An 18,731-nucleotide genomic window follows, 5' to 3' on the forward strand; every position below is an offset into this window, starting at 1 on the left:
CGACGTTTGGCTCAGTGGTAACAAACTTGGCTGAAGGAAGACCGTACGGACGACTCGCAGTCAGTGAACGGGCGGAGGCGGAGCACCGGAGTTGACAACCAAGCGAAGACTGTAACTGCTTTGCTCGGTTGTGTGAGCGCTCGTCAAGGCAGCAGCAGCAGCAGCAGCAGCATATGCGCCGTCCATGCTGGTTTAAATCCGCTAAGAAGCTACTCGTCCAATTAACCGAGAGGAAGCGGAAGCCCTCGCATGTATAGGCGGTTAAACTCACTCCCCGCTGCTCGGCTGGACGATGGATATGCGCGCCGCTACGGCATATGATGACGACCTGATACGACAGCCCGCCATAACCAAAACAAGTCGGAGCAGCAGCGACACAGTATCGTCAATGATGTGCCGGTGTATTTAGAGCGGTTGTACGAGTAGCGATTTTGGGGCTCACACAATAAGCCTCTGTAAGCTCCCGGAGTGCGTCAGTTACATCAGCGATACCCGCAGGCGCGTCATTTGGAGACGCTACGGAGTTCCCTCGGACCGTCGGTGAAGGTGACTCGTAAACATGGAAACGCACACCGATGTGCTGCTTGTCACCGCAAATGTCGGGTCACTCTTTGACAATGTAAGTGCACTGGTAAGAGTAACATTAAAACGAGCCTGGGCCGAAGCGCTGCCAGAGGATTCTACTTCATGCTGTTCGGCCTCTTGACTTAGTGACATTGTTACTTTAATTGCATTTTTTTATGTTACGTTACACTGTCGAGTTGCTCAGCTTTGTTTCTTGGTCTTCTGTCAGTAACTTTGTGCTCAATAGTGTTCGTCCACCTAATATGAATATTGAATGGAAAGCCAGACGCTTCAGTTGATCAAGCCGAAGCCAGACGCTTCAGTTATTTACTCGTGGGACGCGAAAGTTTCACGCCCCACGTGACCTGATAGAGGCTGTGGTGTTACACTGAAATCTGTGACCCGTCAGATACTGTGACGCTGAAGGATCAGCTATGAAAACCTACTTCAGCCTATGTGCAACATGAGTTTTTGCAAGGGTTTTCTACATTTAATTCAATTGACTTGCTTAACACACTGAATTAAAAAAGTAATCTTCCTTTTGAATCTTACTGGACCTGTCATTTTGGTGTAACAGCAGACCTCACATGTACCACATTTTGTGTTCATGTAAGTTGGACGAATTGTAAGTTTCTTATATTGCCCCGAACATCCATGCCATCTCATGTCATTCAGTATTTGGGCATTTATGTGCCACAGCAGTGGTCTTCCAGACGCTCTGAAATAGTAATCGAGACCCCCTCCCATTATTTATATGAAGTAGTTCTGTGGGGACCCTCTTCAGGTTTACACTATGTGCAATCCCTGTTGAAAATACAGTTCATACAGGGAGGCTCTGTGTTACCCGATAGTCAGTTCATAGCAGTCTTATCTTACTGCAAGGCATGCCATTTACGTCATTGGCTCAAGTGGTATCACTATTTCTATAATGTAATCTAAGTTCTAGTTTATAGCCGAGTCTTGAATGTCTGTATCTTAGAAATAACGTAAACACACTTTTCAAGGGATTAAAGAGATTCGACTGTATTTGAACTATTCTCAACAATGGTTTTCATTTTGGACCTCTGCCGGGCTCACAAACCTTTGGACATTGCAGGGAGGAGGGCTCTTACACTCATGGAAATTTGGCTCAGGACCATGTTTCCTGTTGCCAGATCTTGCTCCAATTTAAACATGTTGGATCCCATTGTGGGAGATATGTAAACAGATGCATATCTCCCCCGGGGGACTTAAGCTTTTCTTCTAATTTAGGCCCCCCCCCCTCCCCCTATTTCCATAAACACTTCTAAATGTTCACCCAGCCTTTGGAATAAGAGCAAGACCTTAAGCACATCACAGGGTGAATCCTCTTGCTTTACAGAACTGGGACTCGCCGAGTGTCTCGGCAGAGCAGTTTAGCCGGTGAGACAGTTTGCTACTCTCTTGCACAAGCAACATTTCTGTGGCCCACCATTGCAGTATCCTGGAGATTATGTCCGTTGCGTGTTGTAAACTTGTGTAATGACTGTGTATGGACCCACATGCATTGAATATACGTTGTTCTGACACAAACTTTCCCTGTATGCAAACAAATGGCATCGGACAAATTACAATATGAGGCGTCTGTTGTTGGAACACATTATTGCCAAATACACGTTTTTCTTCTCATAGTCAGCTTGGAACAACATAGCATTAACCTTATCATCATGCTAGATTCATGAAAGCTCACGTCTACGAGTTTGCCACGGAGGTGTTTTGTTTGTCGGGTCAATGAGTTCTTCTGGTTATAATCGCAGAGCTGCAGTCATCCCTGCCCACTGCCATGCAAATACACTATGCAAAGCCATTTCTCAGCTAGTATGAATGCACCTGGCGTCGCCAGAAGGTTGTACATTACTTTGCGACGGGAACAATTCTGAAGCGGGTGTGTGTAAGAAAGGACATGTTCAAATGCCACAGTTTAGGAGAGGTTGCTGATGTACTGCTTGTGGTCTTGAAACAGCATGAAAAGGATTCTCCGGTATGAGAATCAAGAGGATTTTAACGTCAGTGTAAACTGTGAGGTTAACATGTGATTTTACCTAGCAGGTGGGGGGTAGTTTTGGTCTCACCCACTGTGTACTTGGGCTTTTAATGATCAGTGAATTCAGTTATTTATCAGTTTACAGCTACACGAGGCCACGTGGTGTAGCTGTAAATGGAATTATACCCGTGGTTCCAAACAGGAAAAGGTCCGAGTCAGCCACAACCTTGTTAGACAGATTGCTTTGTTTCAGGGTTTATCCGCATGCTCTCATCCTACATATTTAACAGTAGCCCCAGCTGTCAAGTGGCCATGAAATGTAAAACTCACCGTCGGAGAGGTGGCCAGATTAAAACAGGTGCAGCCACTTGAATGAGACGACGTCCTGGAACACACAGGATCATATTTCCAGACGATCTTTATTGTTTTTTATTGTTTTTTTCACCTGCTCAGAGTGAATTATAGATCAGAGTGTTTCCTTTCTGTGATTGATGACCTGCTGTAATGTTCAAGTCGGAAGCTGTGATGATGTTTTTTTTGTATTTTAAAAAATTCAATTAATTTACATTCTATAAAACATCATAAGTGGCTCATTTTTTGACCCAATAATTAAAGATTTTCTAATGAATATCTTTGTATTAACAAGGGATAAATGAATATGTGTAATGTTAAAGGAGTCGCTCAGATTGACACTTAGTGTTCTTGGTGGTTTGTCACTCAGTGCACTTGAAGGTAATGTGAGGAATAGAGCACGGTTCAGTACAATTCAATGGGCTCATAAAACATCTTTCATCCCATCACAAAGGAAATCAGACTGCAAAAAAATACATTTTATCAGGAAGTGGTTTTTAGAATAACAAGGCTGTTGTTTTGATCAAACCAAGAATCGTCTTATGTCGAGCTGTTTATCATTTCGCCATCAAGATAAGAGACAAAACACACAATCACTTGAAGAGAATGTTGTGAGGAATAGAGCATGATGTCTGTAGACTTCCAAGTAGCCATAGCTCGTTAACTCTTGCTTGTCAGCTAAAATGCTTAAGCTACTTTATACAGTATATTTCTACAGTATTGTACTGCACTGTGTACTGTATTATAGATTAGGGCTGCAACTAAAGATTATTTTCACATTCAGATGATGTCCTAAAACTTTTTGTTAAAAATAAATAGCAGACAACATGCTGCTACTGCCGTATGCAACACAGTATATAGATGACGTGTGCAATAACTGGTGTTGTCAGCTATGTTGCGAGCTAAAAAGGCTTGTGCTCAGTGTGTTTATTACGACCAGTGTTTTCTTGTAAACTTGCCACACACTCTGTTGCTCCACTGTCGAAATGTGAAAAAGGAAATGTGAAAAATTCTAAGGAGGATAAGGAAGTGTTGAGTTGGGACAATAGCTAATCGTGTGCTAATACCAAAACAATCGCCCTTGGCACACACATGATAAATAAACAAATTAGTCATAACATCCTTACAATGTGATATTTCAGTTCTGTGCTTACAGCGTGTTGCACTGCCCCCAGGTGGCCAAAATAACCAAATGAATGCAAGTTTTGTATTGGATTTTAGACCAGTTCTTGAAGAAACGTTGCATGCCTTTGATGGTTTTTCTCTTTTGTCCTGTTGTAGGTGGGTGAAATTCAAAATGAGTGGTTACAAGAATTGTATACGGTAAGTTTGGGCCTCCTGGATTTGGACTTGCATTAATAAATCACTCTTACATTTAGTATTTCCACTCATCACCTGCAGTGTCTCCCTATTTTGTGGACAATCTGGTGCAGTTCAGGTAAATAACAACTATGTTACATCGTTGGTTCTGGCCCACTTTGTAGGCTTCTGGCAGCGTTACATTGGTGACATCCAAACATACAGAACAGCTCCATGTTCCTCTGGAAAAAACGGATGCTTTGTATCAGTAAAGTCACCGATAACAAAGGCACGGCACAAGTTAATTCACAGAAAAGCACCACATGACCCCGAATGGACAGTTCACTCCATCCTGTAACACAGTGTTGACCCCCCTCACTCCTCATGACTCTGCAATGTAAAACCTGTCGACTAAGACCTGTTTGTGCTGCTTTGTTACAGACTATCCACAGCCACAACCCGCAGTTCATCGCCCTGCACTTCCAGGAGGTGGGAGGAAAGGACTATATGGTCAACATGGGCCACGCCGAAAACTTCTTTTGGTAGGACTGATGTGCTTCTCATCGTCCATGTTGCTCAGTAAAGTCATGTTCGTTGTTCACCATGTGTTCGATATAATCACAAGCTTCTTAAAAATACTCTAGTCTCTTTATTTAAATTGTTCCTGCTTTCAGTTATTTTCATGATTGATTTATCTTCCTGATTATTTTCTCTGTTCATTGTTTAATTGCCTATTGAATATAAAACAGTGACAAATAGCTTGTTTTGGCCACAAAACATTCCCAAACCCAAAGATATTCAGTTTATAATCACAGAAGATTAAGAACAAACATTCACATTTCAGAAGCTACAATCAGCTTAAAAAATCACTTCAATCGAATCAATTGATTGACTAACCTCTTCAGCTCTATATCTATATCGCTCTACTGCTTAATGATAGCTCCGTTGTTTCCAGGAACATTGAGTCCAGTGAGGAAATGAAAGACTTTGACAGGGTCTGCATCTATGTGGACAACCAGTTCCAAGCAGAAGACAGCTTCACGGTAAGAAACGCACTCAGGTCTGAGTCTGCGCAGTTCACATGTGCTTCCACTAGATGGGGTCCTCCTCCCTGCCAGTGCTCAGAGGTAGTTGGAGCGGTTGGATGGACCTTGCTGATGCTGATGAGTACAAAGTAGGAGTTGGTTGCTGGTCAACACTTTAGATCAGAGTGGAACATTTGTAAATACATATGAGTTATTACATTTTGTATGTTATAAGATTTTAGCGGGGGGGGGGGGGGTTACAAAAGAAGAAAAAGGTTTGGTTAACTAAAGATTATTTTCACATTCAGATGATGTCCTAAAACTTTTTGTTAAAAATAAATAGCAGACAACATGCTGCTACTGCCGTATGCAACACAGTATATAGATGACGTGTGCAATAACTGGTGTTGTCAGCTATGTTGCGAGCTAAAAAGGCTTGTGCTCAGTGTGTTTATTGCTACCAGTGTTTTCTTCTACCAGTCGTTTTTAGAATAACAAGGCTGTTGTTTTGATCAAACCAAGAATACTCATATGTCGAGTTGTTTTTCATTTCGCCATCAAGATAAGAGACAAAACACACACAATCAGAAGTATCAGTGCAGATTTGTCATGTGTGAGGAGATGTTGTTGTTTACGGGTTGTGTTTCTTCCGTCACGGTACAATCTCAGAAAACAACACGGCCTTAAGTAAGTGGGTGGCGTGAATCTAAAAGATCTCGTATGAAACAATGTTGTAATAGTTGAGCAGCGACAAGATGTTCTTAAAGACAAGTATGTTAAGGCAGGGGTCCCCAACCTTTTTTGCGTCACGGACCGGTTTCATGTTATAAAATATTTCCACGGACCGGTGTTACGTCCCTACTGGTTTCTGGACCTACTGGTTTTCCTTCTGTGCGCGTGTTGTGTTCGCTTAACAGCTGCAGCGGTTTTCTGCCTCTGTCGCCTGTTTCGTCACACTTTCACAAACATATTGCTGGAGATCTAAAAGACACATCTCATATCGATTGCAGGGATTATGATTGTATGAGTGAGCACTGCATCACAGCCACGTATGAAGAAATACATGGAAGAAAATACATTTATGGAAAGATCGCAACAACCTGGATTCAAACTCTGTCCAGCAAAACTCCCACTTGTACTTGGTAATTTAACATTTAACACCGGCAGCAGAGTTGTTGTCCCAAACATACTTTTAAGGCCGCCGTCATTTTCAAGCTCCAGCAGCTGATCTCCCTCTGGCACGGATAAGCTCGATTCACCTGGTTTGTTCACAAATGGGTCGCGGATCCATTCCTTCGCAGTTCGTGGGTCTTTTGTGGTTGGGAAGTAACGCTCGTGACAAGCGTGTTGACATGTGTCAAGAGAGACAGGCGCATGTAATTGGGAGAGAATCCGGTCATTTTTCAAAATAAAATATCTTTCCGACTCTGATAATCAATGAAATGAAAAAAAGTTATTTATTCTTTCTGTGCGGCCCGGTACCAAATGACCCGCGGCCCGGTACCGGTCCGCGGCCCGGGGGTTGGGGACCACTGTGTTAAGGGACTCACGTCCCTACCGGCGTCTCTTATCGTCATCTCGATCGAAGGGGTGGGATGCGCTGCTCTTCAGTGTGTTCAACCTCAATCTCCTCACCTATCATGAAAGACAATTCTTGCTTCCAACTTCTTCTTTTAGTGACCTCACCAGCAAGTGTTCAGTCTTTTCCTTGAAATTGAACTTACGTTAGGAGTTGTCCATAACGGGTTTGTCGGCGTTAGTTTGTCTGAAATCCTGCCCAAATTTAGAAAGTGCACAATATGTCGCCATTTCCTCCGGGACCGAGTTCGTGCAAGGCGTACACTATAAAACGCAGATGGGCAGAGATCTTTTCCAGACGTGGTTTGTGTGCGAGTAATTGCAGAATTGCGGCAGTGTATGGTTGATTGCGTGCAGCTTAATGTCTCAGGGAGACATCGATTATTGTTTCAATGTATGTTTTAAATCTCCTTTACTTTTGCCTTTATGCTTTTAATGGTTTCATGTGAAGCACTTTGAATTACCTTGTTGTTGAAATGTGATGTACAAATAAACTTGCCTTGCCTTGCCTTGCCCTGGTTGGGAGAAACACCTCCCGGGTTGAGAACAGTGGCTGCGTATTTCTTAAACTATTAACCCTTACTCCTCCCATGTGATACCCTCACACTGGACGTCTGACAGTAGGGGTCAATGGCTGCATCTGTAGACTGAAGGTGTGTGAAGTAAAAAGGAGAAAGTCAATGGCCAGGTGTGTGGGGGGGGGGGAGACAGGCCAAAGTCAATACATTTAACTCTAGATTAAAACTATTGATCCCAGCCCATTTGTGCACGATAAATAAAGTGTGAGGGGGGGTTGTTGAAAGACAGCCAGGACTAAGTTTCCCCTGCGCTGGAGTGTTCGCACCCTCCACTGTTTGCCCTGAGAGGGTTGCAGCCCCCCCCCCACCCCCACCCCTCCTAATGCCTCATTCTCATTTCGTTGGTGCCACCTGCATTGATTTTCAATTTGTTTCCCCCTGGCTGCGGATCATCAGTTATATGGCCAAGAGAGAGTTTGGGGGGTTCTCCTTTCAGAGGGGCCGCAGGAGTCGAGGGGGCCGACTTGCATGCATTCCCAGTACAAATGGTGTTTTGATAAAAAATCACTTGTAAGTCAATATTTTTTTATTAAACTGTGCACAAGCCTGATTGATGAAGATAGGTGTTTGGCAGAGTATGTGGAGGAGAATGTGTATCTGAGTTTGAGTGTGTGTGAGTGTGTGTGTGTGGGATTCAACATAAACTCTGAGAAATATATAGAACAGTTATCCTGAGCTAATTATCAGAATAGGGTCATTAAATCCTCCTAAAAATCGTAATTGTGCGCTGATTGTTAACTGAAATTAAAAACAATGTCAACTTGCTTCTCAGAAACATTCTCTTTTTTTTCAGCATTAAGTTACCAACCCTACCAGACACGGTCAAATAACGCCATGACTCAAGCCTTAGTTTGGACAAGTTGGTCACTAATTGCCGCTCACTGGAGCCGATCACGGAGACACTTCCATTTTATTAAATGAGGATGACTTTGGCACTGATGATAAATGATCTCTTCAGGGAGAGATCTCTCATGCTCTGGGTAGATGTTTGTGAGTGCACAGTGGTCCGTCACGCCCCGAGCCCTCTGAGCGCCGGCTGATTTTTCTTCGGCCCCCAGTCACAGTGGCAGCGTTGGCAGACAGCAGGCCTACTGCTTAATACCTTTTAAATTGTTTTAATTTTCTGTCTTTATTGATCTCACAGGGCATGATTAATCAGATCAGTGGAGCAGGCAGTTAGTACATTAAAAATTGTCAGCCCCATGTCAAGGATGATTGGGTGCTGAAGTGTGTGTATGATGGGGGGGGTGTGCAGTATGTGAATGTGTGGTGCAGTTAACGTCTCTATTCTTTAAAGTTTCATGTGGCCATGGTAGAGTAACTTACATACTGCGGACCGTTCAATGCGAGGCTCACACGATGGGGAACAATTCAATTCATCATCTTCGAGGTTGAGTTGAGAAGATGATGGTGATGTTTCGGTTTCATTGTGAATCGCTGTTGGGGAACCGCTCGAAATGGATCAGACCGAGCTCAAGTGTTCTGGTTAAAACGATTAAATACCTCAGTTTCATGGAGTTTAATGCTGCAACATTGAAAATGGGAATATGTGTATACGGCTCAATTCCAGGCACCTTTGTTGGACTAAACATGGATTTTCTGTGTCTGCAACGACATTAAAAGAGTCATTTTCACCTTTATTTGACAGCACAGTGTAGAAATATCATCGCATGTTATAACTTTTGTTGTTGTTGTAACGCTTCTGTTCTTTATTTCTCTCTCTCCACAGGCTTTGGGGAGCTTGTACTTCATACACAAGAAACTGAAAAACATCTCTCAGTATGATTTTAATGGTAAAAACTTTACTCCTTATCAGTGATGCACTGATCCAACTTTTTCAGTCCTGATCCCTGCGTATCTGCCAGTGTTTAATGAATCAGATGTAAGCCTCACTGTGTGGAAGTGACTGGTATCATTATTTTATGTGTAAGGAAACACCAGGCTTGACTTAAACATTGCTTTCCTAACTTTGTCATACAAAATGTAACAAATATATACACAGATATAAATTTACAGAATTGTCATTTATTGAAAGAATGGAATCCGATACCGGCTCTGCCTTTGGTCACCGATACCTGATCCAACTATTTGAGTCAGTTTCAGACCAATATCCGATATCAGTATCGGTGCATCTCTACTCCTTATGCATGCCGTTTGCAATGATTTTCTATCATTTTAGGATTTGTCAGCTGGCAAAAAAAAAGATAATTTTAGGTCTCAACACAATCCATTCCTCTTGCATCCTGTACTCGATGGATTCAGAGCAATGTTGCAGACGATTGGCAAGTTTCTTGTCATTTCTTTTATCAGGATCTTCAGGACATTTCTAATTGTATAATGACAATTTGATGGCCCACACTTCCCGGCCAGATATTTGCAAACAACCTGAATTTAAAGTGGAGCCGTTATTTTCCTGCTGCATAGTCCAGTCACGTTAGGCGTGAAAAAGCTCCTCAGAAAAGCTTATGGAAGAACCATAAACATCCTGCAGCTGCCACTCGCTGTGTGGCCCAAACCGATTGTTGTTCACCAAACACAGTCTAATGGCTTGCTTATAGATCCTCTCATCACGTATGCCGCTCTGATGAGGTTAACACCAGTTTATTGATTGCTGTTTGCATGTTTTCTCACTCTTTTACATGTCATACCCCCCCTCCCCCACCCGTCTCTCTCTCTCGCTCTCTCTCTCTCTCTCTCTCTCTCTCTCCCCCACACAGTTAAGGATTTTAAAGCAGTGTCGGGACAAAACAAGCATGTGGGCTCTCTGGACGGGGTTGCCACAGTGGAGAAAGAAAAATTCCCAAAGAATTTCTGGCCTGATGTGAGTATGTATGCACGAGTGTGCATCTGTGTATGCCGACATTTGTGTGTGCGTGAGTGTGTGGGGAGGGGTACGTGAGGGCCAAAGGGAGATGTTGGGACAAATGAGTCTACTGGGGCTGTAGGGGCTGTCTACCCGCTCTGACAGGGAGATGAGACAAATTATGTGAAAGAATCAATAATTATCAGTTTGGCCCTTCAAAGACACGGCTTACTGCTGTTTAGTGACTCACTCTCATTTGTCTGTGTTGCAGTTCAAGTGGTCCAGAAAGGGCTTCATGAGGACCCGCTGGATTATACACGACCAGTACGTACTGTGCACGAATCACACCTTGATGACAAAATAAAGTCAGCCTTGGACTCGACTCACTTTCGCTTTTGGTTGTCAGCTGACTTTTGTGAAATCCAGTTATTGGAAAAGCTGTTGTGATAAATGAGCTCTCTTGTGACCAGGCAGGTTGCTTTGCTCAAACAGGTTTGAACGCCAGTGTGTGTTCATCTGTTGTGGGCCCTTGATACATGAAAACAAAGAAACCCTTGTTTGATACAGCAGCTGTCAAAGTTCTGCAAAACGAGAAATGAAGAAAGGGAGATCACGAATGATTTATTGGCATCAAACGAAAGACAGTCTGCTTTTCCTTTGTGTTTCCAACCCCAGAGGAGGGCTAAGGTATTGTTCGAAATGTTTCAGTACGAGTGCAAATACACTACACTTTTGAGATTCATTAAAAAATATAATTATCACACCTTAATTTGAGATTCATAAATTAGTTTTTCGACAAAACCTTTTTTATTTTAACCAGCATTTTATTCATATTTTTGTATTTACACTGGATCACACGATTCTGCAGTTCAGATCAGCTCTACACAGCGTTGTTTGTGTCTTTAAAGCTTATTGTTTTGATCGTACAACCCACAATTTGTCTGAGCTCTCAGCTCTCATTCACAAACAATTACTCAGTGCTGTTGCAGTGGTTCAAACTCACACCGTCTGTTTTCACAACACCCCAATCACCATTTTCATTTGGGTTGTCTCTCTGTGGATGTTTCAACAACTTTGAAATTATTCATGTGGTTTTTTGACTAAACCGTCCAATTCAAATTGATGAACAATTTCATATACACAGCCAATGCAGCATGGCGCCCTGCTGCTGACCCAGACCATATACTGAATGTTCTGTTTGTATAAGAACAGCAGCAAAAAATAAATATTTAAAATGTATATTTTGAAACTACTGAATTGAAGTAAAGGAAGCTAAATATGGTTCTGAACTGAACCAGGATAAAGCTGCTGCTCCAGCTGTCTGTGTTTCCTGGGAACTGTAGTCACTATTTGCTCTGCTAGGTTGTCACCTGGGGGTAATAACAAAAGGAGCCCACAATCTGTGTGCCACAAGATCATGCTGTGAGTCAACCCAGTCGGCCTTTGTTGGATGCACATTAATTGTTTTCCAGTGACAGCCAAAGAAAAAGAGCGAACGCTCGGCACAATCGACAAATGTGCTTGTTTGTGGACTCAGGATTAACGCCGACGCACTCACCGATAAGAAAGCTCCTCATAACTGACACCCATGTTGGCACACGTACAGGCAGACACACTCATCTATCTAATTGTTTCCTGTTTCCTTCTCCACCTGCCAAATATCACCATATTCTGTGTGTGTGTTTGTGTGTGTGTGTGCCTCACAGAGGTCTGGACCTGGTCAATGTCCACCTGTTCCACGACGCCTCCAACCTCGTTGCCTGCAACTCCTGTCCGTCCATTTACTCAGCCAACCGCAAAAACGCTCTCAGATATGTCATCAACAGGTCGGACTTGCAGCTGCACACAACTATGAAAAATAAAAAACACGACATGCAAATTGTTCAAGATGACGGCAAACACACACTGAGTCAAAACCAAAGAACAACTATGAAGCCTCCTTGCTTGACTGAGTGATTGGAGTATATTGTAACATTCTTTGGCTAATGCGATCATGTAAACATGATATTTCATGATCGTACAAAAACTCTGACCTTTGAATGGAATATTCTGAAGATAATATGATATTCACATTTGGACCCAAACACCTGTGCAATACAGTGCTATTTCCTTCCAGGATATCAGACAGCCGCTACACTCCTCTGCCTTTCATCCTGTTTGGAGATTTCAACTTCCGTCTGGACACACTTAGTGTGGTCCAGGTATGTAACAACATCTTTCCTGAAGCTCAGATGATGAGGATGTGTATCAGCCTGACATGCTGACATAGACCCTTTCTTGTGTTTTGTGTTTCTGTGAGCAGCATCTGTCCACAGCGGCAGATGTGCAGACAGTGAAGAAGGAATGCAGTAATGAAGTGGAGAAGATCATCTGCGAAGGAAAAGACACTGACCACCAGGTGATTGAACCAACTCTGTTAAGACAACTGACATTTTATTTTTTCGCTGCTGCATTCACTTCAACCTGCTTTCATCATCAGGTGCTGCTCCACATTGAGGAGAAGCTGTTTGCCTACCTGCACCAGGCGGTTTTCAGGGAGGACAACGGCAGAGCGGTGAGGGCACTCGCCTTTCACCCACATGGATGAGCGACACCACAGCTTTAGGGAAACGCAACAGAAACAACAGGCTGCTTGGCAACTATCTGGCATCTGGTCTTCACAGTTTTTAGATTAAGGCCAATCAGCGGAAATACAGTCATATGAATGACAGTAGAGTAAATAGAAAAAGTCTGAGGTAAACAAAGCTGTGATGACTTTGACAGTAAACTGGGTTTTCCCCCGTGCTTAAGCTGTACTCACTCACATCACGTTGGTTTTTAATGTGTTGAGATTTCCTGTATGGCCTCTGTCCCTCAGCTTTTGAAGTACGACAAAGAAGTCGCAGCCTTTCATGATATTATTAAGGAAGAAGACATCACGTTTCCACCCAGGTAACAGAGCTACATGCTGCAACATACTGTGTGTAAACTCCCACCTCTGTTGCCGTCCTTTAAATACAACGTCTCTCTCTCTCTCAGCTACCCCTACAGTGAGGAGTACACGAAACCGACCCAGTACATGAACACTCGCTGTCCTGCCTGGTGTGATCGTATCCTCATGTCGCACACTGCCCAAGAATTCATGCACGAGGTCAGTCAGTCAAAGCTGCTATCATTGTATTTTGCAGCTTATATTCATAACTTTCTGCAGGTTAGCTGACGTAACATTTTCACACAAAGTGCAGAAACTATTCTCTGTTAAACGGTTTGTATATACACAGTTTAATACAAGATTGCAACTTCCCAAACGGTTATTTGTTGTCAGATAAGGCTAAGTGACTGGTGGACCTTTCTGCCATTGTTCAAACAATATTTACATTCTCACATGGCTGGCGACTTCATTTTAAGATTAGTGTCATTTATCTTAAATGCTAACCATAGGTTGTATTATTAGCGCTTACATTATCTATCCAAATGAAGCGTCATCATCTTTATATCCCTTATCTTTCGAAGCACTACGCCCCATAGGTACCGTTGCTCCGGCAAGCTTCTCACACGGCACGTTATAATGGCGGTGACAGATTTACCACTGAAGACTGATTGAATATTGCCAGACCAAGCGGGCTTCTTATTTGTAGCCGGTCACCATTGATTTTCAGCTGTAACACGCTCGCTAATAAAGCTAACCAAAGATTCCAGCTGACTTCGTTTTAAAACATCTAACAACACGCAGCCATGCAGGTGACATTCAATTGAGAAAATTCAACTAAAATGAGTTATAGAAGTAAGTTCATGTTGAATGCCACTTTTCATTTCCTGTGTTACTAAAGAACCGTTCTTCTTTTTAGGGCGATGACGGCAAGAAGAGCGTTGTTTACAACACAGTGGGTCCTAATGTCTGTATGGGGGACCACAAGGTACCGGTAACTGTTTAAATAGCATGTCTATTATAGTCTATTGGGCAGCCAAACAAACTGGAGTGTAACTCTGGTGTGTTTTCTCTTGTAGCCGGTTTTCTTGTTCTTCTTACTGAAGACAAATGACCATTGACTTGGATCCTTCTCAATGGTAAGAACACGTGCCAGTGAGTGTGTTTATACGGTACAGCATGTTGAAGTGTATGTGTGTCTGTGTGGCGATTCCAGAGGGGTGCATTCAGTGCGTGAGAGCGATCACAGTAATCTTGCTCAGGTCCCCAGAGGGCCATAACCCAGGCTGGCCCATTGGAGTCGGGATATGAACTAAGATGAAGTGCCTGCGGGACACGAGCGCTCCTTTGTGTCCCGCGTAGTAGGACCGCGAGCGATCAGCACCTTTCACTGATCTATGTCTATCGAATCCTCTCCACTGTCACTGTGGCTGCACACTAAGTGCATTGTTGGCCCTCTTTTCATTAATTACCATCTGGATGGTCGGCCGGAGAGACATGAATTGTGCGGGACAGCGTATTGGCATTTTTACGGCCATGATTTTTGTTGTCTTGCCGTTTTAATTTATCTTTTTGGGGACGGACTGCTTTTTCATGAGGGTCCTTTTTCGTGGAGCTGCAAAATAATGAGTCCATGCAATGAAGGGACTTAAACGATGGTGCGAACAGCCCGCTTTTCCTTTTGATACTATGTCCCACCCACTGCATCCTGCACCTGCACTGTGTATTACTTGGAAAGGAAAGAAGAATTATCTCATTGGTTGAATAGAGCCCTCGCACTATTCTCATTCCTGCATTTTTGTTTCTGTTGGCACATTATGTAACGTATGTGGTGTGTGTGTGTGTGTGTGTGTGTGTGTGTGTGTGTGTGTGTGTGTGTGTGTGTGTGTGTGTGTGTGTGTGTGTGTGTGTGTGTGTGTGTGTGTGTGTGTGTGTGTGTGTGTGTGTGTGTGTGTGTGTGTGTGTGTGTGTGTGTGTGTCTCGATTCAGCTCGTACCCGCTGTGAAAATCCCGTCCTCACATCCCTGGTGTCTCACATATGACCGTCTCACTGCCGCGTGCTGTCGACGGCAGCCCGACTGACACGATCACTGATTTATCCGCAGCTGTTATGGATTTCTGGTGCAGTTTTCCAGAGTATCTACTCACTCTCAGATCTTAAGTCCTGTTACCTGAAAGCTCAGCGTCACCGAGGATGCTCCTGCTATTCCTGTCTGCATCCACGGAGACGAAGAAATGATGTAAAGACTGAAGTGTGTCACTGTGCACCAGCCCCTTTACATGAACGTGTATGTTGTTGCATTATATTTGAAATATGCCTTTTGTTTTTACAGGCAGTGTCAGACAAACCCTCCCACAAATGTACTCATTCCTTATTGGCCCAAAATATTTTATTAAATGTCCTCAGTCAGACCAATTTGTACCAACTGGACTGAATACCTTCCACTCAAGAGGTTTTAAAGTTGTAGTTTAATTGGAATTATTGGACCAGTCCTGCTGACTATATGCTTTTCATTTTCAGATTCTTTTTTGAAGTATCACTGCAAGCATCATTTTATTCTGCAGCGGAAACATTGTCGAGGACTGCTGCTGTACCAGTTTGCTGTCAACACAACAGTTTGGTCAGATGGCCTCTATAGATAAAACAACATATTCTACGCACTCTAAGCTACTGTTCTTTCTTGATTCAATAACAAAATCACTTCCAGATTTGATTTTGATAAATGAACAGTATATGAAATGACACTAGACAATGGAAAAAGGGCCAATAACAATTTGTACATCAATACCAAGTGCTTTATTCCACAACTCAGCAGTTATTTTTCTCACTCAGAGAGTTTTCTTGACACAGTTTGTCTAAAATATTTTCCACCCTGTTCCGGTTGTCATCAACCTTATTTCATGAGCAAAAGAATGTAGGCCTCACATGTTTACTTCCGTACTTTATGGGTGTGGATGTTTCCATCACACGGCTTCACTTGAACTCCACACAATGCTGTAATTATTCAGTTCATCCACACGTGTGCGCCCACACACAACACAGAAGGCACTGTTTTGCTTTTACATTGATTTCTGTCTTATATTGTCTTGTTGATACATAGTCTCATACTGTAGCACCTGTGCTGTATACTATGGTTGATGTGTTCATTATTGGTCAGATGGGTGGCTGTGCACCAGCCCCCTTTACATGGACGTGTATGTAAACCATTCTTACTTTTTCTGATTGTAGATGTTGCAAATATGACTTTTTCTTCCAGGCAGTGTCAGACAAGCCCGACCACAAATGTACTCATTCCTTATTGGCCCTGAATATCTTATTAAACCTCTTCAATCAGTCAGACCATTTTGTACCAATTGGACTGAATACCTTCCACTCAAGAGGTTTTATATTCGCAGTTTATTTCAGTCAATCAGAATCTAGTATCATGAAACTGCTGTAATTAACGTTTCACTAAACATTACAAACAATATTATAATAAGATACTAATAATAATGGAAACTAAAAAAATATAGGATATTTAATATCAAGTATTGGACCAGTCCTACTGTTGTTGCTGTTTTACACCATTTTTAGTTGTGAGATTATTTTCTGAAGTTGTTTACTGTCCCTGTGAGGAAGATGATATTCTGCACCGGAAACATTGTTGAGGAATGCTGCTGTACCAGTTTACTGTCGACACAACAGTTTGGTCAGATGCCCAGATAAAACAACATATTCTACATACCGGTACGCTTAGCTACTGTAGTTTCTCACGGCATCTTTAAATAGGTCCCATACCTCTTGATTAAATAACCTAAAATAACTAAATCACTTCCCGAATTGAATTTGATAAATGTACAGTATATGTTGTAGAAATGACACTAGACAGTGGACAAAAGGGGCGATAACAATTCAAAAGCAACAATAAACCGACAACAGCAGTTTTGACTCTATGAATACTATAGGAGCTGCATTTATTCATATAACACAGCAGCAGATGGTTTCACCCTGTTGAAGTTAAAGTATAGTTATTTTGCTGTTATTCTCATGTACCAACTGTACGTCAATACCAAGTGCTTTGTTCCATAGTTGTCAATTTTTTCGATTTTAGCCGTCCTCACTCTGAGAAAGTTTTCTTGACAGTTTGTCTAAAATATTTTCCACTCTGTTCTGGTTGGCATCGACCTCATTTCATTGCCAAAAGAATAATACTGTAGGCCGCACATGTTTACTTCTAACTGTACTTTATGGGTATGGATGTTTCCATCAGACAGCTTCACTTGAACCTCACAAAATGCTGTAAATACACAGTTTATAAACATGTGCGCACACACACAGCACAGAAGGCACTGTTTGCTTTTACATTGATTTGTTTTACTTTGTTTTGTTGATTCATAGTCTCGTGCTGTAGTATGTGTGCGGTATAATATTTTTGAATTGTGAATTATTTCGTTTTTTCTTTAATCTGGCTTTAATACTGACTAATTTAAAAAAAGATTGAAATATGTTTGTGGTTTGTTACTTCCATAAATTGTCTTATCCCTTAGCTGGAGCCAATCCCAGCTGACATGTATTTGAATTGTTTGTGTGTTTTGTTTTGTCCGACACATCTTGGTGGAACAACACGCTCTCTATATTCATACAAAAATACTTTTCATGCATAAATTCACAGATATTATTCTGAAGTTTGGACTGTCTTGTCATGTTTGTACGGTGGGACTGAAGCCTCACCTTAACAAGGTGAAGTGGTAAGAATCAGTGATGTTTGTGTGGATGGAAGAGTTTTATTAAAGTAATAAACTTGTAGCAGTTCAGTGTTGTCCAGTCATGGGACTGCAGTGCATTATAAGGCCAGTATGACATTAAGATTAACTCTGGTCAAACACTACATTGTCATAGTTATACGTTTTGCAAATAAAATATTACCCATATAAATGTGACGGGCTGTTATTTATTGGCTTTGCCAGCACTGCATATGCAAGATATGTTGCAATACATTGTGATTTTTAAACGGAAAGCTTTGGCATTTGGGAATAACGCCAATGGTTTCTCTACAGTTCATTTGAGTCACACCTCTTTGGGGAAATGCTTACTTGACTTCGTTTCCGCGATGAAGCTGATAAACCTGAATGTTTGGGTAATGTCTGTACATGCGGGCTTTATCTGCTACTGGGAGAAGAGGCTTGGATCTTGATGAGTGTCCTAAAGTGGAACAAATGAGATGATTATTTCTATTATTACATGTTCTAGTTAGTGATATTGACATGAAGATTGTACAATTTTACTCATGCTGACTTTTGAGTCGGTCAGATTTAAGAAATATAGGTCATGGACATTGACCCTGCACCAAGTGAACTACCGGTATATATGTGTTAAGCATCCATTTTCCATAGAATTCAAACAGCTTAAGTTGTGCTCATTTTGTGACAGAAGAAAAATGTCATATAAAACAGAGGATGTATTAAGCCTGCCCTCTAAAGCTGGAATGAGCTGGCTATTTAGGACATTTGCTCAGAGTGAAAGTCTTCAAGTGTCGACAAATCAAGAGACTGATTCTGTCCTTTATTGCTTTTCATGTTTTGGTTGATTCAATGGTCAGATAGCAGCAGGTTGGAGGGAGACTAAAGGATTGCCTTCTGAAAA

General features: G+C 42.2%; 1 protein-coding gene across 3 annotated transcripts; it reads left to right on the plus strand.

Annotated features, from left to right (window-relative positions):
• Positions 1–196: 196 nt before the first annotated feature.
• inpp5l (inositol polyphosphate-5-phosphatase L) lies at positions 197–18,010 on the plus strand. 3 transcript variants are annotated; one of them, XM_079271017.1, is made up of 16 exons: positions 197–619; positions 4,199–4,240; positions 4,658–4,758; positions 5,172–5,259; positions 9,127–9,190; positions 10,115–10,218; positions 10,472–10,524; positions 11,907–12,026; positions 12,317–12,401; positions 12,503–12,598; positions 12,680–12,754; positions 13,058–13,131; positions 13,219–13,330; positions 14,028–14,096; positions 14,188–14,247; positions 15,098–18,010. In XM_079271017.1, the coding sequence occupies exons 1-15, from the start codon at positions 560–562 to the stop codon at positions 14,227–14,229; spliced, it is 1,185 nt and encodes a 394-aa protein (XP_079127143.1). In that variant the 5' UTR covers positions 197–559; the 3' UTR covers positions 14,230–14,247; positions 15,098–18,010. The 3 variants fall into 3 exon arrangements, with proteins under 3 accessions (XP_079127143.1, XP_079127144.1, XP_079127145.1); XM_079271018.1 differs by having other exon boundaries at positions 15,214–18,010; XM_079271019.1 differs by having other exon boundaries at positions 15,630–18,010.
• The last annotated feature ends 721 nt before the right edge of the window (positions 18,011–18,731 follow it).

Source organism: Melanostigma gelatinosum (genome assembly GCF_949748355.1).
Source record: "Melanostigma gelatinosum genome assembly, chromosome: 6".
Classification (NCBI taxonomy): Eukaryota; Metazoa; Chordata; class Actinopteri; order Perciformes; family Zoarcidae; genus Melanostigma; species Melanostigma gelatinosum.